Source organism: Ochotona curzoniae, unplaced genomic scaffold (assembly GCF_017591425.1).
Source record: "Ochotona curzoniae isolate NIBS_2020 unplaced genomic scaffold, NIBS_Ocur_1.0 contig_64, whole genome shotgun sequence".
In the NCBI taxonomy this organism is placed as follows: Eukaryota; Metazoa; Chordata; class Mammalia; order Lagomorpha; family Ochotonidae; genus Ochotona; species Ochotona curzoniae.
In genome coordinates, this window is record NW_024466502.1 from 51,854,588 (window position 1) to 51,881,679 (window position 27,092).

The 27,092-nt window shown below is 36.1% G+C and overlaps 1 protein-coding gene across 1 annotated transcript in view; it reads right to left on the bottom strand.

Annotated features, from left to right (window-relative positions):
• NBEA (neurobeachin) overlaps positions 1 to 27,092 on the bottom strand; it is a 483,658-nt gene that overhangs the window by 84,524 nt on the left and 372,042 nt on the right. The window contains exons 38-41 of the mRNA XM_040991525.1: positions 26,662 to 26,779; positions 26,228 to 26,330; positions 18,516 to 18,631; positions 5,598 to 5,710 (exon numbers count right to left, since the gene is read on the bottom strand). Coding sequence (XP_040847459.1) covers positions 5,598 to 5,710; positions 18,516 to 18,631; positions 26,228 to 26,330; positions 26,662 to 26,779 — 450 coding nt within the window. The remainder of the gene's footprint in view (positions 1 to 5,597; positions 5,711 to 18,515; positions 18,632 to 26,227; positions 26,331 to 26,661; positions 26,780 to 27,092) is intronic.

The window sequence follows — 27,092 nt, forward strand, 5'->3', positions numbered from 1 at the left end:
GAAACATGCATGATTTGTTTTGTGCTTACATTTTATTACCAATTTGCTATTACTAGCTAAGAAGCAATAAGTTATCGAAGGGGAAAAGCTTCAAATGTTTGTGCCAAGAACTTTGCCATAGATGACACATTTTCTTGTGAGATCAAAATAGAGGTCATGTTATATCATATTTATCTACCAATTAACTACTTGTCTATCTACCTGTTTATTGGTAAGTTTGTAATCCACTTTTTAAAAAAAAGATTTATTTGTTTTTACTGGAAAGGCAGATTTAGAGAGAAGGAGAGATAGAGCAAGATCTCCCATTGGCTAGCTTATTTCCCAGAAGCCACAACAGCCAGACCTGAGCCAGTCCAAAGCCCGGGGCCTCCTCTGGATCTCCCACACAGGTGCAGTGTCCCAAGGCCATACTCTGCTGCTTTCCTACAACCAGAAAGCTGGATGGGAAGTGGAGCATCCAGGACACAAATCGGTGCCCATATGGGATGACGGTGCATTCAAGATGAGGATCCAGCTGCTGAGCTGTAGCACCAGGCCCTCTGCTATTCTTTCTAATTTGAGTAAATAATGCAATTTCAACACCTTTTGAATTGAACATATAGGTAATATGAGTTCTCTAAAGAAGTAAGATTTTACTAAATTAAATTTATAAATTTATTTTGTAGCTTTAAAAAACTTTATTATGTTTACTGTATCAAAAAGCAATTTCCTTTTCCAGCAGTGAGCATTCACATACAGCCACCTCTGTGTTTGTATGCATTTTTACGAGTGTATTTAAGAAATTTTGGGGGAAGACGGAATTACAAGTTTATTTTGATGCAAAACAATTTTTAAATCTATGCATGGCATTTTCTCAATACACATTTTCCATGAACTTCCTGAAATATCTTCACATATAAAGGTTAATATTTCAGGCAGTTTGTGAAAAATAACAATGTGAGTTGATAAAGAGGAGCAACACGACTGTGCTTGGAACGTTGAGTTTACAGACTAATGGTGGTCCAACTAAAGTAATGTTAATAACATCAGATTTGGAAACATCATAAAAAGGAAAAATGCTCATATGACGTTTTATGATCATAGGATTCTGCAAGCATACACCTGAATAGAAGATACATATTAATTCAGGTGCAAAATTTTGAAGTCTATAGTTTTTCCATAAAACAATTTTTCCAGAACTTTTTGAAGTATGCTTGTACATAAAATGCTCAAGAGTTCACCAGTCCAGCTACAACTGCCAACGATCCTATATATTTATTTAAGATGTTTTCTCTGCATCATTTTCTAGATTAATTTTCATCTTGATGCAATGTTTTTCTTCTTTAACTGCCTACTTAGTTCTGCGTGCTTCATAGCTGCTCATAAATGGAGAAAACATCACTGGTCTACTATTTCTTCTCTATATTCAATAGATGAGAACACGGAAGCAAAGTGCAATCAAAATCACATTGCTAGGCAGGTTGTAACTTCACAGCAGCAGCAGAGGCTTCATGCTAGAGGCAACATGCAACTGGGAATGGCTGACTTGCTTGGCTTCTGAGAACAGGTCTGAGTTGTCTCAACACTGAACATCCTGAGTTTCTAACCTATGTATCTTAGTTCCTTTCATTATAGTAACCAAAGGCTTACAAATCCTCAGAAGTGGGTCAGGAAACTTTTTTTTTTTTTTGCTTTTTCAGTCTAGAACTATAGGTCATGACACTGCACATTCTCAGTCATGACAATGAAGAAACTGGATCCACAGATACTTGTGTGCTAAGTGATTTTCCAGTGTTCCTTCTTATCCGATCAGGGAACATCAAATCATTCTTTCAGAAGCAGTTCAAGTGTATCTGTCAGGCCTTCATGGCACTATCTGATAACTGGCAAGTTTATAACCTTTATTAACCCAGTGGACTAGTCCTTAAAGGAAATTTCTGTCTATTATTCATCACCGAATTCTCAGCACCTATTGTAGTATCTGATGCTTTTTAAGTGAATAATAAGTGCTAATTATATGGAGTACTAATTAGCCGGATTGTGATATTATATTTCCATATGGAAATTTTATAGAATATTTAAAGCAAAAATCAAGACAAACAATAAACTGAAAAACATGTTTATAAAAAACAAAGTTCTGTTAAAAGATTAGCACTTATGAATCAGTAAGAAATTAACAAATGATCCAATTAAATAAATTGAGCAATTCACATGACTAGAAATTCACAGAAAAATAGGTAACAATTTCCAAAGTGAGTAGGAAATATAGCACCAGCTCCAACAATGCAATGGGTATCTATTTTTTTCCTTTCCTGTTAAGCACCCATTGCTCCTTTTTCCTCTGTGAACCACTCCTTTGCTCTCAGTCTATCTGCCAACCGATACCATGTCCTGAAACAGAAGTACAGGACACGGAAGCCCAGCAAGAACCATCATCAGTACAAAAAAAGGTGGCAATCAGCACAAAATTAGCTAAATTTTTAAAATTTGGCAGAAAGTTTTTTTGACATATGGTACATTTAATATCTCCATCATACTCTGATCTTTTTGTAAGTTTTATAGCATCACAGTCAGCAACTAATAAATACACTTGGTAAATTTTCCCATACTTCATGTTTTGTTGTTAAAACCTGAGCATAAAACTCATTTCATTTTAGGTAATATAAACCTGTGGTGAAAAAGAAAAATGACATAGCTGTAGAATTTGCTCTAGTTTGCAGAGTGGCACATTCCTCATGTTAGCATGGTAAGCTCTTCTACGCGGTACATAGACATTTGGCAGTATTAAAGGGCGTGTGGTTGAAAAGTATTCACAGTTCAATGCACTCATTTGCATTATCACATTTCAAAGCCTCAAGGCATTATCACTTCCTTTTTGTAAGTGGCATAATAATTTGGGAAAATGGTTATGCTTATCATCATCTGTCAAACAACTCCTGTGTTAACAAAATAAATCTTTTCCACTCAGTGATTGGGTGTGTATGTGATGTCTTATGCTCATGTCAATATCTGATGGACCTGGTTTTGTGATGAAACTATTTAATTTATCAGACGGAAAAACTTGGAAATAAGAAACTTCCATCCACAGGGACTGTGGTGCATGCATGTCAAAGTCATGTAAACACTGCAATTTAAGAGTCAAGTTCATATGAGTATATATAAATAAGGGAAGCACAAACATATCTCATATTTTAAGGCAGATTTCACCACAGGGTCCCATCTGCATAAGGAATATCTGTATAAATTAGGGTCAAAAATCTCTATACCTATGCTTTGTAGATACTGAAAAGATAGGACAACAAAACAAGTCTATCATGTCAAACAACAAATATAAATTCTAAGCAGTAAATGTAATATATATATATTGTAATGTATATATATATATAATGTAATATATATAACTTGCACCTGTGATGTCTAATCAAATAAGAGGTCTAACACGTTACTGATGACAATCTTTCTTGTGCCTGTGTTTTGCAACTATACATTCAGCGAGTTAAGAGTGAGACATTAACTATTAAATATTCTGTCTAAATGTAAATGTATCTCAAATTTCAATACACATTTAACTTCTGCATTGATGCTTATGGTTGATTGTTTAAACAGATAAGACAATTATCATATATATAACTTTTTTACTCCATTGCAATGAAAACTAGCTGAATTTACCAGTTCCAGTAGAATCTTTTCAATCACCCAAGATACTGAACCCTAACTGACATTACAAAAATTAGTTACATTACAACAAGTGCTTCATCTATATTGTTTTGTTTAATTCCACCAGAACCCTACTAGATAAGCACTACTGAACCATTTTTAAGAAAGAGTATATTGAGTCCAGAGCTTAGAAAATATGTCTGTACAATATGTGACAAACATTAGAATATTCATTCTTCCCAGGTTACATTTATAAATTCTTGACTCTTTTCTCTCAATTTGAACACTAATGCAAGGAAAGAGAGAAACAAAACTGTAATTGTTCAATCTCCCATGCAGATGTGACTGTGGCATGAGCTTTGGCAAGAGGAAATATCGATGTAACCATTCCTTCAATGGCATTAATGCCCCAGGAAATACAGCTTGTATTTATTTATTTTCCTATTTATTTTCTTTTTTACTTTATCTTGCCTGCATAATCCTATGAAAACAGTGAGTTGATTTTTAATACATTGTTTTAATAAACTAGATGCTGCTTCAAAACAAAATAGAAAACTATTATTTTGTCAATACTGTCAGAAAATTTTCAGAAATTTTCCAGGTTATTAACACCATTTAAGAATTCCAATTCTTCACTCATTTTAATGACAAATCCTTCATGAAAAATTTCATGTGTGATGTTGATTGTACATGCCAGCATTTAGTATGCTTCTTAGTGAAACTCTTAATAATACTGCGTGACGTTAGTTTTTTGTTTCCTTGAATTAGATTATTATACTTCACATGTCATTTTCCTATTAGGCATATAAGAAGATATATACTCATATATTAAAATTTTGTTTATTAATGGTTTTTATACAGGGCATTCCATTTATGAGAAGTTCCTATTAAGAAATTCAGTGAAGCATGGGGACAAGGCAAGAGTAATTTATTAACATATCAAGAAGCTTTAATTTGTTAACAGTTTCCTATCATATTAGTGTGACAGAATATAGAACAAATTGCTAAAGCATGGAATATGGTAAAACTGGTAGAAAAAACTGTCTTTTAAGAGCTCATGAATACAAACCAATCACAATATGAAAGACTCAATGCCTGCAAAAGTTCGGTTTGTATTCATGTTGCCTAATTCACTTGCATTCTACCTGTTTATTCCTACTAGTTAACACTCTTGCATTTTGAAGAGCACAGGTAAGTAACAAAGGGGGAAACCGTGCCAAAGCAAATAAATCTGACTAGACAGATCATCTTTCCTATGTGGATAAACTACAAATCTAATTATTCATAAATATTTTACCAGATGCCTTGTATAAATCTATAATTTAAAAAACACATGCCCTATTTTTTCTGGTTAGGGGAGCATTTCAAAACCACACGTGTCCAAATGTCTTAGAGCAGTTGAGCATACACTGTCCAGTGTGGTGGAGTCCACACCAATACTTGCATCATACAGGCTGCCTCATCTATTTCTGTTAGTTGAGTTTTCACCTTTGTTCTCTACAGGAGGACTCTGATTATGTATATTTTATTCACTCTTCAACAAATCTGAATTGCTGCCAATCTCGACGAGAACTGGACCACTTTTCACTGCCTTGCCAGGTCATAAGTGAGAAGCTGGAGCAGCAGAGACATGAACTGGTGCCTGTATGCACTGCAGGCAGAGCAATGCCCTGCATGCCACCACACCAGCCCTTTCATCTTGACTTATAAACTCCAGAATACCTAAGCCATCTTTCTCAAATATACATTTCATTAAACCCAGGCTAGTAATAATTTATCATCTGTGCTACCAATGGGTGAGACTTAGACACTGAATACAAAAAAAAAAAAAAAGATAACCAAGTTCACTTTCTTGCAAACATTATTTGCATCTATACACTGTGATAGAAATGCTTTTAGGACATAGGTCTTCACTATATGAGTGAAAAAAAAACTCACTCACATATATATTTAGAAATTACCTTTGAGAGGTCCCTGAAATTTCCTGGAAGAGTGAGGTCCAATTCTTCTGATTCATAATTTGTTAACACCCAGGGAAATACAGGATATTGGTTCAAATCATTGTATGTCCGACCTAGTAAAGAAAATCAGAAATGAAAATTCATGTAATTCCACATTCAAAAGTTTTCTTATTTTTATAATAGAGGGTCAATTAACTGAAGTTCAGAGAAAACACAGCTCTTTCGTTTACTGGATTTCATCTTTGTATTGAACCACTCACATAACAATGTTTCAAGTGAATTCATTGAAGATAAGTAACATTGAAGAATAACTAGAATTATAAATTTATAACAGTATGATAAAGAATTTACTAGTTATCATAATTTACTTTACTCTTCCTAGGTTAGACCACACTTCAACCTTCCTGACAAGTATCTCTGGCTATGGGGGTTGTAATCTACAGAATGGAAGTAGTGGTGGTATGTGGCTCTAAGAGGCTTAGTCCGTTGTAACTTCTCACAGGTGGCTCCATGCTCAACCACTCTTTGCTATAAAGAAAATCACTCTGTGATCTTAGAGGCAGTCTTGCTGGACCAAGGCCATGAGAGTGACCACAGAAAAGGCCATGAGAGTGACCTGCTTGACTGTGCACTTGCAATTCATTTCTAATAATTCTATTGTGATTATTTATCTAGAAAGTATATTCCCCAAAGACAGAATAATATATTAGGCAGATACAAAGAATCATTGTAGAGAGAGTGCAAGGAAACAGAAGTACTTCAAAAGATGAAAAAGCAGAGGGGCAGATGTTCACAATTTTTTCATTCCTTTAATTAATTTTTAATAGTATTTTGTTTCATCTCAGTGGATAACTGTTACATCCTATATTAGATTTTCCATTCAGCTTTTGGTAGAATTAAGTAAATACTTTAGATAGACTATTGAAACACACTGGAAACACAACACATTTTGGTAAGCATAACACTACTCCCCATTAACTGACACTGAAATAACACAATATCAGATGAGATAAAGAGAATCATTCTTAGAAAAGAGTCTAAAAACGTTCTTGCTGGACGTGATTACTTTTTGAAAAAATATCATACTTTGATTATAGGTAGATTTTCCAATTTCTATTCAAATTCACACAAAATGGCTAACTATTACTCAATGATACAGATTCCATTTATTATGCCTTGTGCACATATCATACATGCGCCTAGCAGACACATACGCATGCAGACATCATCTTGTATATGATCAGGAAGCAACATTAAAGGATATCTACTGCTGAAACCATTGCAAAGTGTGACTGTGAAACAGAAAAAAAATTCTGCATAAGAACTAAATCTACCATTAATAATAAGGATTGGACCAAATTTATGAATTCATCTAGCAAACATTAATGGTTTCAGCATTTTTATTCTATGAAGTTCTGTATTCTACAACTAACTTTCATTTATGAAGTTTTGTGTTCTCTAACTAACTAACTTTCATATAGTTTTAAGCAAGTAGATTGGTGGGGGAGCATGTCTACTATCTATTGTTTCCGGAAAGCAGAATGGTTTCTTCTACTTTGTGTTTACTGGTATAGGTCTTCCTTTTGGTTCTCCCCAGCAGCACTGGTACTGACCTCTGTGTAGCCTACTGCACGTGTCTGTCTCTCCGCTAGATTGTAAACACAAGAAAATATTGGTGGGTTGTTATATTTAGTTAAAAATCTCTGTGTATTGGCACACGTTGTCTGTCTAATCAGGGTTTACTGAAGGAATGAATGATCAAAGTGGAATAAAATGAACTAAATTTTAAAGATAAGCAAACATAAAGCAGGTGAAGAAAAACTGCAGAAGATTCTCTTTAAAGGAAAAGGAGTTTTTAAAGGAAAAGGAGTTTGGAAAGGCAGTTTCCCTGTCAATATCTGGAGAGTTGTTTTGCTTTAAAAATCTGTACATTTCAAAGAAGGGTAGGTCTTTCAATAAATTTTTACAGGATAATGTTAATGCCACGTATGTAAAACATACATTACATAATCAGTACATAAAAAATAGACACTACAACTGTTCGAAGCATTTTTGATGAAGTTTTCATTTACTAATGAAAAACTATCAAAAAAGCTAATGTCAATTTATATTAACTCAGTAGCAAAACATACTGCATAAGCACAAAAGGCATGAAACCACAACCATATTTTCAGATACTGAAAGTTACACAGAAATACTTTTCTAATCAAGGAATAAATATAATTTTATTTTTGCTAAAATACAAAGGAAGTAAAGCATCTTTGAAACACACACACAAATATACAAAATGCTGTTAACAACCACAATTAATAAATACTATCTGTCTTGAATTTTTGTAATTCACTTATAATAACCTTTGAAGAGTTTTCTGAAAATAAAATGTCGAGGAAAATGCAGTAATTTTTAAATAACTAGAACTTGTAGTATCATTTTCATGATAATAAGTAGACTTTATAAATAAATATAATAATGCTAAGTTTAGTCTTCCAGCATGGGCAGCCAGTATAATTACACTTTTGTTTTGTATTAAAAATGTGCAATATATTTAATGTCATGTGGAACAATCAGAATTATTAATAAGTGCTAGGGGATTTTGCATTTCTAACTTGTATACACAGACTACCATTATTCCTTTAATTATTTTTACTGAACACCTGTGTGAAATGAAAACCAATTAAATGACCTAAAAAATACCTTTTAGATGCTTGTTCTAGCACATCTGGATACTTATCTATCAACTATTTTTTTTTTCTTTAGATTGCCTAAGATTTTCTAAGTACACTTGTGTACGACTAGGGCTCTTTTTGCCAACAAGTGGTTAAGTTCTGATTGTGTGTGTGTGTGTGGAGATTAATCTTAGAAGATGAATATTAAATATTGCAAGCCTATGACACTAATCTACTCACACAACAAAAGTAAAGCCCAGTAAATGAGATCTCAGAAACAGTGGAGATGTTTCTTCATTTTTAAGAATGTCTTTTTAATTAAACCATCCAATTTAATGTTTTTATATGGCACTTTAGTTTTGAAGGTAACGTGATCTAGAGACAGCTGACAAAGAAATTATAACTGCAGTTCCGTGGTGAAAATGTTAATGACAGCAAAATATTGTTTAATTAGATGATTGCAGCATCTGGATTAACACTCTTTAAGAGCGATGTTCCTGTGCTTGTCTGCTTCTTCACACTTTACAGACATTTTGTCATCTCTAGGTCATTAGGAAAGAATTTTTAATGATTTTTCTAGAAGCAAGCAGTTCAAGTTACATCTAATTAGATGACAATAATAAGCCCAACACATGCAGTAGCTAAATATATACATAATTAACCAGGGAGGGCTTGTTCATCACAGAGTAAAAAAGTGGAAAATGCTAAACAGGAGAAAAAGGTTGAGTTGGGGAAGTTGTATGGAATTCATTAGCAGACTATATGAAAAACAACTAAAAAAACACCTGAAAAAAAATCTTAAGTCTAATGGAATCATTTTTGCAAAGCTATGTTAGCAATCACTTTGTTATTTTTTAAAATGCAAATATGCCAGACTTTAACAACTTTTTCATTAGTATAAAGTGAGGCATAGGTGGTATCTTTCAGAACACAATAAACAGAAATGAAGCCAACTGTGGGAATTAGAACTATGGTTTTAGTTTCATTTTCATCAACATTAAAATACTTTTACATGATCTTCCAAAATGTAAAGCTATTTGAAAAAAAATCCCAAGTGTTTAAAGAACTATAAAATAAATTATGCTGCAGTTGTTCTCTGGCATAATTCCCAGCTTTCTAATGAGGTTTTAAAGTATCATTCATTCGTGGAATACGCATTTGGCACTGTGTTTAAGAAGCTGTTTAACATGTCCCGAACCCCTGTCAGATAGCCTAGGTTCCAATGGTGGCTCTACTTTGGATCCTGCCTTCCTGTTCATGCACACCCTGGAAGACAGCGAGGATGATTCAAGTCCTAATGTCTCCATTATTCATGTGGACTGTTCCCATTGAGTTTCTGGCTTTTGGCTTTGGCCTAGCTCCACCCTGGCCCCACTTCTCTCTACCCTGTCTCTCTCTCTCTCTCTCGCGTGTGTGTGTATACATGTATGTGTGTGCCTTTCAAATAAAACAAAATAAAGATTTAAGAAAAACTGGCATGTGAGGCAGGTTTATGATGATATGTCATACATAAAAATGGAAAAAGAGAAAAATAACCAAAATTTCCACTGGGATGTTTATGAGTAGAGTGACTTTTATTTTAAAATGGCATTTTTCCAAATTCCAATTTTCTATGCGACCAAGACACATTTGTGGACTAAGTGAATATTTAATAAACTCACTATGTAAAGTATCTATTTAAGTGCATTTATGTGTACTGTGTGTGTGTGTACTTTTACAAAAGAATATCTACAGGCTGGGCACAGTGTAGTGGATAAAGACACCATCCGCAAAGCTGGCATTTCATATGGGTGGTCCTAAGTTATGTCCTTATTGCTCTGCTTCTGACCCAGCTCCCTGCTAATGCACTTAGAAAAGCAGCTAAGGGAGGCCCTAATGCTACACTGGAAGGTCCTGAATCCACAATGAAAGACCCGAAGAAGCACTGGGCTCCTGGCTTTGGCCTAATCCAGATCTAGCTACTGCAGCCATTTGGGAAATGGATCAAGGAATAGAATCTCTCTCCTTTTTTTGTAACTCTTTCAAATAAGTAAGTAAATAAATCCTTTTTAAAAAAATCCTCCATTTAGTAAATTTGCAGTGCAACATCATGCCAACAATGGCAAAAATAAATATGAAATCACTTTAATTTCCTTGATATTTATGAAACAAAAAATTAGTGACCTAATCATCTCACTGGGAAGATGAGACATAGATATAAGATGCTGAGGGCTCAATATCATCAGAAATGCCAAAATATGTGATACAGGCAGTGCTGTAGGAGATTAATAAAACTTCTTTAGGTGTGTCTTAAAGAACACAGGTGTAACACAGTGATTGTCAAAGTGTAAAATCAGTACCAAGTGGGGACTTGCTATCAGTGAAAATTCTGGAGCCTCACGCCAATCAAAACTTCTGGAGGTCATGTCTAATGATCTGTGTTTTAGCAAGCCCGCCTCTCTGACAGTCCTTTCTACGTTGGATATTGGAGGCTGCTGGCAGTGAGCTAAGTCCTTCTCTAAGAGTCCTACCATCAGCACAGAGTGCCATCATGCAAAGTCAAGACTCATTCCTAAGTCTATAGTGACTTCAAGGCGTAGGTAGCAATGGCCAGGACCTTGACTTAGGACAAGGCAACTCCCTTCAATGAAACTGGACTAGAGTTTGATTTCTTCTTCTCCTACCTGGTTCTACTTTCTTTACTCTCTCACAGATGGCTATCTGAAAGGCCCTTTCCAATAAATGTCCTCAAGCAGATCTCTGCCTTAGAGTATTTCTGTGCCTGCACCCTCAGTGAAAACAGTACAGGGTTCTCCAATAGACACAATGATACAGGCTCAGACCTGGTGCTAGGTTATCAGTTCCTACAAAAGTCATGATGGCAAATAAATTTGAGAAGGGTTTTTTTTATGAAATGCAAAGGAAAATAAAACTCTTTTAAATCATTAATTGTTTAGATTTGAATAGCAGTTAATAAATCAAGGCTGATGACAGGAGGTGAAACCAATCGGTACAAAAATATCCTGAAGAAATACGGTGCAGTAGTTGAAGACCAGGGAGTCAAACTACCTACTGCTGAGGCCTACCTACAACTTACTATCTCTGTGACACTAGGGCAAGGTATTTAACTTCTCTGTTTCTCTTCCTTGATCCTTAAAATGGGGGGGGGGGGGGAAGTACTGCATAGCTCTTTTAAAAAGATTTATTTTATTTTTATTGGAAAAACAAATTTACTGAGAGAAGGAAAAAGAGAAACATCTTTGATCCTCTGATTCCCTGCCCAAGTGGCCACAATGGCCAGAGCTAAGCCGATCCAAAGCCAGCAGCTAGGAACCTTCCCCCAGGTCTCCTACAAGGGTAAAAAGTCCCAAGGTTTTGGGCTATCTTCTACTGCTCTCCCCAGTTACAAGCAGGAAACTGGAGTGGAAGTGGAACAACTGGGACAGAAGCTGGTACCCAAATGAGATTCAGATGTGTGCAAGGCTAGGATTCAGCCACTAGGCCTCTGCAGCAGGTCCCTACTACATAGTTCTTCGAGCTGTTGTGAAAAATGAAATGAATAGGGGTCAGCATCTTAGTGCAGCATATTAAGCCTCTATCTCAATGCTGGTATCACATAGGAACACCAGTTCGAGTCCCAGCTACTCCACTTTCAATCTAGCTCTTAGCAAATGATTGTGGGAAAGCAAAGAAAGTGCTTGGGCCCTTTCCACCTGAATAGAATACCTGGATGGAGTTTCAGCCTCCTTGTTACAGATTGACCTCAGTGATTACAGCCACTTGGGAAGAAAACCAGTGATGGAAAATTTCTTGCTTTTGGCTCTTACTCTTAGTGTTTATGTGTTTCCCTCTCTCCTATATTTCTGCCTTATAAATAAATAAATCTTTAAAAATATTAAGTGAGGGGCTGGTGTCGGGGTGCCATAGGTTAATCTGTTGTCTGTGACGTCAGCTTTTCACACAAGCAATGCGGATGCCAGTGGATCAGAGATTCTTCTGGCTTTCCCTCTCTCTGTCTTCAAAATAATTAAAAGAAATCTTTAAAAAATTGAATGAGTAAACACAGAACTAAAGCATTTAGAATAAAGCTAGGTGTATTGCAAACCACTCAGTAAACAATAACTACTATTTCTCTGAATGTTGTTATTGACATTAAATACATATATCAAACATAAATGAGGTAAAAGAATGTAGTCTGAACTTTGCTGATATAACTAAAAATTAATGTTTTTAAAAGACTAAGATATAAAAATCTTTAAGGTACATACAGAACAACACATAAAACTTGAATTGTATAGAATAATAAATACAATATTTTTTGAAAAGATATTCCCTCTAGAAATGATCATTGTAAGTTTCAGTTAAACAAGTATTTGATAATATCTGTATCCGTAAAACTATGCCAAGAAACAACACGATAATTTAGAATCCCTTAGAGTGATAGTTGCACAATTTAGTATTTTTACAGTGAATTTCATTGTAGGGTTCTCAGAAGACTGTGGAAAGTTTTTCAATTAAGAAAATGTGAATGGATCCACAATATTTCCCAAAATTTAGGAGAAAACACTCATATACTCCTCAGCATAAGTACAGCTTCTTTATAAAACCATCACTTAGGTCTTCAAAGCTGGTGCACAGTGTAACTTGTACTCTTACTGAAAACTCCAGGCTGATGGCAAGGGGAAAATCAACGGGAATATATCAAGGAACAGTAATGCAGAATATTTAAATTCATAACCTTTTCCAATTGCCTTTTTGCTCACAAGGATTCATTCTGCCTGGATAATCACCCACACATAACAAAATCCTTGAAGAGCTAATTCACACGCACCTCCTCTACAAAGCTTTCCTTGAGTAGACTATCTCAAAATAATTTCTCTTCTGCTTTTAGTATACTCAGTGGCACCAAATTACATCTTCCTTGCATTTTCTAAACGTTTTCATATGCAGACCTTGTTTTGTTGGTAATTTATACCTATTTTATTTATCCATCTAAATTGTCAGTACTGTGAGTTGCTACTCCCCATTTTTTTAAATTTCTTTGTCTACAATAGTCATAATTACTATGTTATAATTATTGAAGAGAAAGTACTAATTTAAAAAAAAAAACAGTGGTCAATCTTTGTATGTTATCAAATGCAACAGGCCCCAATGATTAAAAGAAAAATAGGAAGATACTTTTAAACTTTCCTTATGATTTTTATTTTATTTTTTTTTAAAGATTTATTTTTATTATTTTTTTATTGGAAAGGCGGATATACAGAGAGGAGAGACAGAGAAGAAGATCTTCCGTCCGATGAATCACTCCCCAAGTGAGCGCAACGGGTCGATACTATGCCAATCCGAAGCCAGGAGCCTCTTCCGGGTCTCCCACGCGGGTGCAGGTTCCCAAAGCTTTGGGCTGTCCTCGACTGCTTTCCCAGGCCACAGGCAGGGAGCTGGAAGGGAAGAGGGGCTGCCGGGATTAGAACCGGCGCCCATATGGGATCCCGGGCGTGCAAGGCGAGGACCTTTAACCACTTGCGCCACTGCGCCGGGCCCATGATTTTTATTTTTTGGCTCATGGACTCAAAGATTGACCAAGTGATCTCTGTGTGTGTGTGTGTGTGTGTGTGTGTGTGTGTGTGTGTATCTCCATACTACCAGGAGAAACAGGTGGAAGGGATCACGGTGTTACTGCAGTCCAGCAGTCTTCCCAGAGTTAGATAAAGAGGCTCCCAGAAAGCAAATGGCATGATACATGCAATGGCATGATACCCTGAGGTATTTATGTGTCATCAGTAAAATGAAGTGGGAAGAGATGGAGACTAGAAAAGTCCTTTAAAACAACGCATTAGATAACATGCAATCCAAAAAGTAGAGGAAATCATATCTTAGCATGACAGAAACATTTAATATGAATGCAATGCCTGGTTAAACTGAACTGCAAGTAAAGTTTGGTCCTTTGTTATATAGTATTGCACCCAGCAGCTTCACATAACAAGTGCAGCCAAGGAAAAAAATATATATGCGCCTGGCGGCCTTGGCCTAGCGGCTAAAGTTCTCGCCTTGAACACGCCAGGATCCCATATGGGCGCCTGTTCTAATACCGGTGGTCCCACTTCCCATCCAGCTCCCTGCTTGCGGCCTGGGAAAGCAGTCGAAGACAGTCCAGAGCTTTAGGACCCTGTAACCATGTGGGATATCCGGAAGAAGTTCCTGGTACCCGGCTTCAGATCGGCATAGCATCGGCCGTTGACTCACTTGGGGAGTGAATCATCAAACAGAAGATCTTCCTCTCTGTCTCTCTTCCTCTCTGTATATCTGACTTTCCAATAAATAAATAAATCTTAATAAAAAAAAGAAAAAAATATAGATCCATCTAATGGTGACTCTGAGTCTTGACAAATCTCTCAAGAACATATGGTAGAAATTTCACATGAGCATTGTGGAAAAAATATTGCAGAAAAACATTAGGAAGCAGGCCCGGCGCAGTGGCGCAAGTGGTTAAGGTCCTTGCCTTGCATGCCCGGGATCCCATATGGGCGCCGGTTCTATCGCGGCGGCCCCTCTTCCCTTCCAGCTCCCTGTCTGTGGCCCGGGAAAGCAGCAGAGGACGGCCCAAAGCTTTGGGACCCTGCACCCTCGTGGGAGACCCGGAAGAGGCTCCTGGCTTCGGATTGGCATAGCATTGCCGTTGCGCTCACTTGGGGAGTGAATCATCGGATGGAAGATCTTCCTCTCTGTCTCTCCTCTCTGTATATCCACCTTTCTAATAAAAAAAAATAATAAAAATAAATCTTAAAAAAAAAACATTAGGAAGCACTACCATGAAAAGTCAGGTAATGGCCTATGCAGCTGATTATAATATACTTCACGTACAAGAAAGAAGGAAATTCTAATAGTTTTAAATTCTTTTGAAAAATATCTTAGTTATTTTAATGATAGTTATATAGATGTATATTTGTGTGTAGAGTCTTATATGTATATATGTATATATCTATCTATCTCTACATATCTATGTAGAGAGAAGGAGAGAGAGAGGGAGGAAGGGAGGGGACAGGGAGAGAGGGAGAGGGAGAGAGAGAGAGAGAAATCTTGTATATTTTGGTTCAGTCTCCAAATGACTACAGCAGTTGCAGCTGGGCCAGGATAAAACCAGGAGCAAGGATCTTCCTCCAGGTCCCTCACGTGGATACAGCAGCCCAAGCATTTGGGCTGTCCTGTAGTGCTTTTCCAGGTACATAAGCAGGCAGATGGTTCAGAAATGGAGCAGTTGGGACTCTGAACCAGTGCCTACTTCAGATATCTGCATTGAAGGCAGCGGGTTTACCTGCTATGCCACAATGCCAGCTCTTGGTTATTTCATTTATTTTTTTTTCCTTTTAAGATTTATTTCATTTATATGAAAGTCAGGTGACATGGAGGGAGGGAGGAGAGAGAGAGAGGGAAGGAGAGTAGCAGGAAGAGAGAGAAGGAGTTTCCATCTACTGATCCATTTCACCAAATGGCTGCAACATCCAAAGCTGGGCCAGCTGAAGCCAAGTTCTAGGAGCCCCATCCAGATTACCTGAGTGGGTAAATAGGTCTGTTCTTTCCCAGGCACGTTAGTAACAAGCTAGATAAGAAGCAGAGCACCCAGGACTCCAACTGGTAGGTATGTAGGATATCAACACTGCAGGTAATGGCTTAGTGGCATTACAATGCTAACCCCAGTTTTAAAATCTTACTATCTAAACAACAAGAGATTCCAAACAACAAAGGCTAATAATCATCTTGATTTGTGCCAGTTAACTTACAAAATGAGCAATGGATGCAGGGTAAATTGAGTTAAAGTTTTTAGCTTACGATAGGCATAATTTTAAAGTATTGATTCCAGTCTCAGTTGAAAATGAGAGAAATATACTGAAGTAGATTTAAAAATATTAAATGTACTTTTGTAAAATAAATAAATAAATGTACTTTAGTAAAATAGTCAATATTACATTCCATATAGCTAAAGAATGGGAATGAAACTGTTCATATGGCCAAAGGAAAATAAATATGAAACACAAGAGAACATTTAAAACAGTAATATAAAAGAAGACAAAATTGGATCAGACATATTTGTTATTAGAAGAGATATAAACATATTATACACTGCTACTGAATGACTATAACACCAAGACAGAGTGACTATATGAAAATCCAATTTGGGTTTTAGGAGACTAATTTGGCAGATCTGGGATTCTGTCCCTCTTCTCTTTGGCTTTAAAGTTTATGTGTTCTCTGCTATGTCATGTCCTTTCACTAAATATCTAAATATCTAAATATCTTAAGGAAATTAAGTTCTTTATATTTCAGATATTTCAGCTCATTGTATATACATATACATATACAAATAATTAACTGGTTAAACAGTGTAACTCATTTTTTCCTATTTAGGGGGAATAAATATGTTTTTTAAAAGGTGTGTGTTTGTGTGCACTGTATAGATGAATTGTTGAGTATATATTCAGTATCCATATTGATATAATAGGACAGATTTTAAAAGAGTCAGGGCAGACATTTGGTGCAGTGGTCAAGATGTCCCAGGGAGGGCTAGAGCTAATGGTGCAGCAGACAGTGCAAGTGCAACACGAGCAGCCCACTTCAGAGCACCTGTTCAAATCTCAACTGCTCCATCCTGATGCACGTTGCAGCTCCTGACTAACACGCCTGCAAAATCAACAGAAGATGGCCAAAATACTTGGATCCCTAAGTGGGACACTCAGATGAAGTTCTTGGCTCCTGCCAAATCCAGGGAAAAAAAAAAAAAACCTATTGCAGTCATAGAGGAGTGAACCAGCAACATATGATAATAGCCTGCTCTTTCTCTCTCTCTGTAAATCTTTCCATTTTAAACTTCCAGTTAGGACACTTAGATTCCCTGCCAGAGTGCCTGGGTTTGGGTCTCAGCTGCACTTCTGATCCCAGCTTCCTGGGAGGCAGCAGTGATGACCGCACACAGCACTGAGGTCCTTATTTTTCCATCAGAGACTAAGGTTGAAACGGAGGCTCCTGGCTTTGGCATCAAGTGATGCGGTGAGTGGAAGATTTGTCTCTGACATCCAAATAAATAATAAGAAAAATTTTAAAAATTAAAGGTAGTATTACATAATTTTTAAAAGATGATTTTATTTATATGAAAGACAGTTACAGGGAAAAGAGGTTTCATGGGAAAAGGAAAGAAATCTTCCATCCACTGGTTCATTCCCCGAATGGCTATAACAGCTGCTGTTGGACCATGCCACAGCCAGGAGCTCCTCCAGGACTCCCGCTGTGATGGCAGGGGCTGGGCTCTCAGGCCAGCATCTGCTACTTTTCCAGTTGTAGGGTGGAGAGCTTGATAGGAACCAGAACAGTTAGGACTTGAACCAGAGCTCATATGGGAAATTGGTGTCACAGGAGGAGGCTTATTCTACTGAGGCACAATGCCAGACCCACAGAGTTATTTTTAGGGCAATTATTTAGAGCAGAACATTGGTCCAAACTTATGGTAGCAAGCCCTTTTCCTAATGAAACAATAGCTATAGGTCAGTACATGTATTTATGTAGTTAATTAACCTTGCTGCAAAAAATGATTTTGTAGAGCTAGAAGTACCATCTTTGTAATTAACCATGAAGAAGGGTATTTGGAGCTTAAAAAACAAGGAAGATGTACTTAATCGTGTAGACATATTTAAGCACCAACAACCAATGATCTGGCCTAAAAGAAATCCCTATCTCGTTTTAAATAATATGCATGTCTGGCAACTGCTGTGCATGATGGTAGTTACTTGTCACTTAAAATACATAATCTTATTTATTTACTTACTTATTTATTTTAGGTTGAACCTTTTAAGAAAAAAAAAAGAGTGCTATAAATTAATCATGCCAAAAACTAGGTGACATCTGTACTAGGCAGAATCCTGTTGTTCTTCTCTGTCTGGCTGCAATTGCTGGGAATGACAAAGTAGTGAAATTACATTTTCCCATTATTATTTCCAGACACTCACAAGTAATGGTTTGTTGACTCTAATAAACCTTCAGACAAAGCTGTCAACAAAGGAAATGGCAGAAGGAGAGCAAGGAAAAGCCTGTTAAAAAGTAAATGGATCTAAAACCTTAATATTAGCTTCTACAGTTTCTTCCAAAATTTAATGCAAGAGCTTTAACATTTACTCTAATGCTGCATTTGAATTCCAATGAGAAAAAATGAATTACATCAAGTCATATTAGCTATGGCTTTCATGAACATAAACATATTATGAGCTTAAAGAATGAGATGCCTTACCTGCTATAGTATTAAGAAACATCAAATATTCAAAATTTGAAATTTCCCTTCTTTGCCAGCGCTGAGTCATGTTGGAAGATTTGTAAAGCTGTCGAGGAGTGGCCAGAGATATCCTCCTATCAAGTACACAATAGCAAAACAGTTTTATTTAGACTCATTACTTTCAACAACCTGATATTAAGTAATATATTCATTTGAAAACATTCAGTTTAAAATAACTGGATACTTATTCTTATTAGATGAATTATAAAATGCATCTTAATGATAGAAATTTGCAATTTTTAAGAATTCTACCATTGGGAATGTTCTTTAATTACCCAGGACAAACCAATTTGAAAAAAACTATTTGTAAAAATACAGCTACAAATGTGTATTTTGCAAGTTAACAATGAGACACAAGTTAAACCTGTATTCAATACAGCAAATCCAGTCCGTGCAAATAAGCAAGGTAGTTTAGCCAGGTAACCGCTTACAGACACTGACTCAAACCATACAGAATAATGACTGTCATCAATCTTCTCACTCCTGCATCCACACACAGTGTGCACACCCACAGACATGCACAGAGAAAAACAAAACAAAAACTAAACAAACAAACATACAAACAGAAAACCAGGAAGCTTGAAAACAAGAGTCCAGATGGGACACAGGCACAGCTTAAAGACAATGTTATCAGAATCACTTATGCAAATTATAAAAATGTCAAGTTTCAACATGTTTATATTTTTAAAAAGTAAAACAGGTAGTAGTTAGGTATGATAAAGCTGCAGTGGTTCACTTTATCTTCACAGGCCACATCTCAAGATCCTTAGTGGATGCCTGAAACAGGACAGAGTGAACTGGATAAACAAAGGTACTTCAAAAAGTTCACGGAAAAATGGGATATATACTACAAGTTTTCCATGAGAAAAGTTTTGAAAGATTTCTTATATACTGTATACACTTATATATATTAGTTCTTCCCTTTAAAGGACACAACCTCTGGTTTATATCCAAATTGCATTGTAGGACCATTATTAAGTAAAGTAAGGATTACTTAATCACAAGTATTGGTACCACAAGAGCAGAGCTGAGAGCCAAGGTGGATAGCACAGGTAGGCGGCATGAACAATGTGGATACATTGGTTTAGGCAGGATGGAAGAGGTGGGACTTCCTCACACTGCTCAGAACAGCTCACAATTTAACACCAATGCATTGTTCTTTTCTGGAATTTTTCATTTAACATTTTCTGATTGCAAGTGACTATAGGTAACTGATATCCCAGAAAGAGGAACTTTTGAGGAAGGGTTTTCCCAAACTATTCTAATTCAAGTCACCCTTAGTGTCTCAGCAATTTTTTCCCCAAGGTATTTCTTGACAAAGTTAAAACTTTTCTCTTCATTGAGTACTCAAATATAAACAGCCAAATTAACACTTTGTAATGTTTTACAACTGAGTTGCTTTTTGAAATATAACACTCAAATAAATAGAGCATTAGTAATTATATTACATTCTTCAATATCACAATCACTAAAAGGGTATGGATGCGTGTTGGGTATTACATAGATTTTCAAATCTTGTAATTTGAAAATTTGGAAAGCCTCTCCTTTTTTTTTTTGTTTCACATTGATTTTTAATGGGGCTCTTGATTTTGAATACAGCAATGACTAAATATCAGTTTCACAAAGACATCATTGAAAACAATGAATCACTTTCTAATGCTGAACTTTAGAATTCACTCAAGCTAACAGTTTATGCAGAGTGCGACAGATATTTTTGTTTGTCCCTACAAAACCTAAAACACATTGCAGCACCACCTAGGAACTTACTGTTCTTTCTCAGGGCTCCCTGGTGCTCAGTCTGAGAACTACAAATGTGGGATAATTTCTGTTGCTTATGGATTATTATCAAGCATTTCTTTCACATGTAATATTAACAGGTATTGTTATGCATATAGTAAGTGCTAAACTGTATTTAAAGTAAAGGTGGGAGGGAGGCAGGAAGAAAAAGAAAGAAAAACATTTCATTTTATCTCAAATACAAACTTATTAAGCAATTCAAGAATAATGGCATGTAACTGTATAAAATACTAACAAATTTACAGTAACCTATTCACACATTAAAATTTATAAAATTTTTAAATTAAAGACATTTGAAGTAATAGCCTACAGATTGACTCAGAAAGGATCATGTAGGCTAATGATTCATTGAATTTTAAAGATGAACAATTTATATGGATACTTCAACAAGTACATTAGAGGGATGGTATTGTGGTATGGTGCATTGGATGGTGGCCACTGGAAGGCCTGCATCTCATGTCAGGATGCCAGCTCAAATTCTAGCTACTCAGCTTCTAATCTAGCTTACTGTTACTGTATCTTGGTAAGTAGCAGAAGATGGTTCCAGCGGTTTGACCTCTGCCACCCACGGGAGATCCAAACGGAGTTTCTGGACTCATGGCTTACATCTGCCTTAGCTTTGGTTTTTTGTGGTCATTTGTTTCTTTCTCTCTTCTCCTAACCCCCATCTGTACATTTTTTCTGTGTTTTTTTCTCTGTCATTCTGCCTCTCAAGAAACTAAGTGAATCTTTAAAAGAAGTTCATGGAAAGTGGAAATAAAAGACAAGTTTATTTTGATGAAAAATTTTCTGAAAACCACACAGAGTTTTTCCATAATATGCATTTCCTTAAATTTTAAAGACGTTTTTGTACATTTACCACTTAAATTGTGTAATTAATACATAATTAATTATGTACAATTCATAACTTGATTTTATGGCACTAAGAAGGGCTTTCATATTTGGCATATTTGGATCACACTGACACTGGCATTCAAAATGTCGCCAGGCATACCTCCCTTCACACAATTTTAAACTATAAATTCAGCCCTGCTTGTTACCACGAAAGGGAGCATGACAAAATGTCTCCTGAATTAGCAAATAAACAGAAAAGCATGTTTAGCCTAATTTGAGTTATTACCATAATCACATTCTTGATAAGCTAAAATTCTCACCTGAAGTTATACTCAGTCTGCTAAACGAACTATTTATATAACATGAGTAAAGTTTTAAACCTTTACTGACATTTTCAATCCTAGCAGTTGAATTTTATTGTTGCTCTGGAAATAATTCTGACCACCAAAAAAAATCCCTAAAACAAAATCCCATTTCATGTAAATTATATTTAATGAGAATTTTGTGAGAAAGTTATTGTGTCACCCTTAAAAAGTGTAAAAGTGAAGGAAAAAGTAGGCATGGAAAATAAATCTAGAAAAACAAAGTATTCAGGCAAAGTGTCTGTTTCTATTGTTTGCTTTTCTGTCTTTCCTGCTGTAAACAAGAACTAAGGAGGAACAGAGTTCTACTTATTTCTGAATACTTAGCATTTAGCAGGACTAGACATACAATGAGGCTTCTACAAGAACATACTGAATGAACTGATTTTCTGCATCTACTCTAAAAGGGAAAATGGCTGGATGCATGTGACAGTATAAAGCAATAAATAATTCAATTGTACAAAGTATATGAGAAACAGTAAATTAATAGGGTTGTTCAGACTATCCTAACACAATTTCAGGAGCTATAAAAGGATGTTTTTAGAATTGGGGGAGGAATACCCTGCTTGAATTGCTGGTGTCCCACACCAGTGTTGTTTTGAATACTGGCTGTTTCACTTTTACAAAAAAATGATTTACTTATTTTTATTGGAAAAACAGACTTACAGAGGAGAAAGAAGGACAGAGAGAAAGATCCTCCATATGCTGGTTCCCTCCCTGAGTGGCCACTATGGCCAGGGCTGAGCTGATCAGGAGCCAGGAGCTTCTTTGGGAATTCCCACTTGGTGCAGGTTCCAATCTTTTGGGCCAGCCTCTACTGGTTTCCCAGGCCACAAGCAGGGAGCTGGATGGGAAGCGGAGTACCTGGGATACAAACTGGCACCTGTATGGGATCCTGGCACGTTCAAGGTGAGGATTTAGCCACTGAGCCGTCGCGCCCGGGCTGCTATTTCACTTCTGATTTTGCCCCCTAATAATGTGCCTGGGAAAGCAGTAGAAAATGGCTTGATTACTTAGGTCTCTGTCACCCGTATGAGAAACCTGGACAGAGTTACAGGCTCTTTGCTTTGGGCTTTCCCAGTTATTGTGGCCATTTGGGAATGAATCAGCAGGTGGAAGATGGCTTACTCTCTATCTCTTTCTCCTCTCTCTGTCTCTATGTATTTCAACTGGGGAAAAAATTTTTAAAAAAATATAACTGGAAGAGAAAAATGAAGATCAACTGCTCTCTGGAATAAAAGTATTAAGTGCTGCAGCAGACAGTGATTGTTTTAAGCTATCAACTATGTTGTAAATGAAGAATCTAAAAAAACATAAAATGATTTGATTCTGCTGACTGAATAGAAAATATATATTAATGACAGAATGATAATCAATATGAGGTCTAGAATATGGGCACATGTTTGCCAGTATTCTTAAATCATTAAAAATGTGAGTAGGTAGTTTTTATTTTTTAGGATCAATGCGAATCATCTGGAAAAAACAGGATAGAAAATGAGAGTGGAAAGATGAATAACTTATCTAACTATTTCCCTATCTGTTAAATGGGATAAAGATCCTATTATTTTAAGAATGTTGCCTTTCTGAGACTTAGAGAGGGATGAGTGTTGTGATGCAGTGGACTAAGGTGCCTACCACTATGCCGCATGCTGCATCAGAGTGCCAGTCTGACTCCAGGCTGCTCTGTTTCAGTTCCAGCTTCCTGTTAACGTGTCTGGGAATGCACGAGAAGATGGCTCAAATATTTATATCTGTGCCATCCATGTGGGAGACCTAGATGCAATTCCTGGCTCCTGGCTTCAAGCTTGGAACAGTCCCCTAATGGCCATTTTGATGGTGAATCAGCTGATGGAACATTCTTTTTCTATCTGCCTTTCAAATAAACAAATCTTTTTTAAAAAGAATTAAAGAAAACAACACTTTTTAATTAAAACAGAGAATATAGTTCAAAGTGCATGGGAAGTGCTCATAAATGATAGCTAGGAAAATTAATTAACTGAAGGGGTGTTCATTAAGCCATGCTAACATAATGGAACCAGCATCTTTGTCCTATGCTGTTGCTCTTTAAGCAACAATCTGATTTTAATGTGACCTCTTTAGTGGGTTTGTCAAAGAAGTATCCAGAAAGATTTGTGAAGCCTAGTGTTCTGGATCTATACTTACCTTTGGACTTGACTGTGCGTTTGCTATGGTTTGCAATCAACACTCTCATACTCAAGAAAGCAAAGCAAAAAGTGGATCCCTGGTTCTTCCTGGTGTACTTCCATCAAGATACTAATCACTGATGGCCTCCTACCTGTGTGAGACAGGCAATGTCCCTTCCCTTTGACAAATCCTGAATTATGACAAGATGTTAAATATCTTACACACACGTATGCTTCTGGATGTGTATGGTGCATCATCTACCTACCTACACCTGTGTGTGACTGAATGCATGCAAGTATCAATGTGTATACTGCATGCACACACACTCCACAAACTGCCCTTATCCTCTCAAAAGATCCTCAAAATATCTTTTTTTTTTCTTAACAAACATATTGTGTCTGTTTTAAGATAAATGAGAGGCCATCATTCCTCTTGTCTGCATGTCGTTCTATGAGCCAGCATTTATTCAGTACCCGATAGCTACCAGGCTCTGTGTCTTATTGCTACCCAGCAAGCAAGTGGAAAACCGTAGCCTAGATTGCCTCCCCAGCCTCTTCATATGCTATGAAGTCTTACATAGCTCAGTAAATACACAAATCCAGCCTTCAGGGAAACTATTTTGTCAGAAAACTAAGAATGAAATAGGATAAATAAATAAACCAAAGTCAATGAAAGTATATTTAACACATAGTGACTTTATGAAATTATAAGAAAATCCAAGCTAGCAAAGCTATTTTGATTCTAAAAAATCAAAAGAGTATAAAAGTAGTAAAAGAGGAAGTGGCGCTTATACTAGGCAAAGGAGATAATAAGAGAGCTTCTGGCAGATTTACATGAATTCAGGTCCAGGCAAGTCCAAGAGCACTGAAGCAAATTACACCTGCCACCAAGAAATCCCTATAAGTAAGCTTTCAGGAATCATGGTCATTGAGAAGGATGTCAGGAGGCAGGATATTATTCTGAAAAAATGAAAGCAAGACCTATATATGAGTTCTTAATGTCAATTCCTGGAAATTTTCTTGAATTAATGATTAAAGAAATAGTTTGTAAGCACTTGGGAAAGGAAGTAGTGATGACTGTGAGTCAGCTTAGATTCAATAAGAACAAGTCTTGCAAAAGTAACCCAATTTCCTTTGATAGATTAAACTCATTTTCTTTGACCTGTGTTTTATATAAGAGCTTTATTATCTACTTAGGCCTTAGTTTATTCTTGCCATCGTACTAGCTAAAATCTGAGCATGTGTATACAAGAATGTCAATAAATTGCTGTTAAACTCTTGCTTTAAACAGAACTGATTAGGTGTATTACAAGGTTATTTCAGTCAAATAGCATTGAAAAATCACCTCCACAATTACGTTCTGTGCTAGCTGTGATAGATTAAAAGACAAACAAAAACATTGTTTCTTTCAAATGTCCACACTCTATTTATGGGAAGATAGACAAGGTTTAGTCTCCTTCGTGTCTACGCCATACTCTACAACAATCCACAGGAACCTAACAGTCACATAGCTGACACTGTTGACTGTCCTCCCAGAGCCTGTCTCTCTTTCTTCCCTATCAGCAGAAACGCTTTCGGGGCCAAGCTAGCAGTGAGACACAGTTCTGAAACACAATTCATCGTAGTTTCTGTTCAGGCCAAGCCAGCAAGCTCACTATTCTGAAAGTGATTGTTTTATGGGAAAGAAAATGAACTGATTCTGGCCTAAAGATTTTTCTTGGGGTAAAGCTGGAGGCTCTCAGAAATTAATTTCTTTCAATATCATAGAAACGTAAAGAGAATTCATCTGTCTTTCCTTACTTTAGTGCAGTTGTATGACAATATGGAATCTGGAGTAGTAGTTAGGCTTTTGTGAACTAGAGGCCAAGTTGAGAGTCCTGCCATTATGAAGTCTCTGAGTTAATATGCACAGTGCTTTAACTCTGGATCTTTTATTTTAACACTGAAAAATACCTACTGGTTAATCCCCCTTTAGTCAGGTATTCCATTACTTAAACCAAGCACCTAATATTCACAATACATACGATTACTGACTTCTCCTTATGCTAGTATTTTTCAATGAAATAAAACTTCAAATGATGATTCTAAAATATCAACATGTAAATTATATGAAATGGTTAAGATTACACCACAATTAATGCTTATTTATCTTAGTAAACAGATTTTATGACTTTAATAAATACATAGCTGTTATAAAGTGATTTATATTATATAACAATCACAAATATTTTGAGAGTTCTGGTATGTTTCTTATACTATTTTAATAAGCAAAAAATGACCTTATTATTTGGTACCTATGTCTGTCATCCAATTTTCTTCTTATTTATTTCTGTATATGATAATAACATTCTACCCTACTCAATTTTTTTTCAAAATTACTCTTTTAGAAACCTGTTTATCTTAAAAATAACCTGCAGAGAAACAATATGGTCCTTGAAATGATTTTAACTGCTTAATCATATTTCTATTTCTATCATATTGGGACTAAAATATATTTTTAAAATAAGGATAATGTGTAATATGATATAATTACCTGGCTTGTGGCAAACCATAACTAGTTCCCACTCCAACCCGAGGCAAGCTATAGACAACTTTTTTCACTGTTGCTTGATCAGGGAAATTAAACATAACAGAGGCTGTGGTAAGAAGAAAAAAAAAGAGAATTTAGAAAACCACAGAACTAACCATTAACTTTCACAAAATCATTCTCAAGCCTACCATGATTTACTGATAAAGGAAATGAATCTTCCTGGAAAACCATCTTTCTGGATGACTTTATTCATGAGACACTTAGGGTTAATATTTTCAAAGAAATTCATCTTTCATATTTTAAGTTTGGTTTGTTTTAGCAAGATAATTGATCAAACATGAAGATACATTTGGAAAATCATGAGAGTACCACATCAGTGAGACAGATAATATTCACATACAAGCACCTTTTCTTTTGAATTATCTAACTGTACTTACTTCGGTTGGCCATAAACACTTCCAAAGCAGTGTTCTGTAAAAGATAACGTCTTGAAAATACAGCTCGTATCTCGCTGAACATCCATTTTCCATGAAGTCCCTCAGTGTATGCAAGAACCTAAGACAAACAGTTTAAAGGGAGGCGTCAATAAACAGAATATACATTTAAGTCTAAATCTAGCCGTATTGTTAGACATTGCTGGATAAAAAGTAGTAATTTAGGGACTATCTTCCTGAAGTCATGATATATTGTTGTCACTGTCAATTATTTGATATTGTAAATTTTTAAAATTTCTGCTTTTCTAAAGTCTTAGTTGGTTCACAAAGAAATGAAGACATAGAAAAATTGGATGTTCTAGGTGATCATGTGACTTGAAATAATGTCATGTATTATCACTCTTGCATATCATATAACTAATTGTACTTGGTGG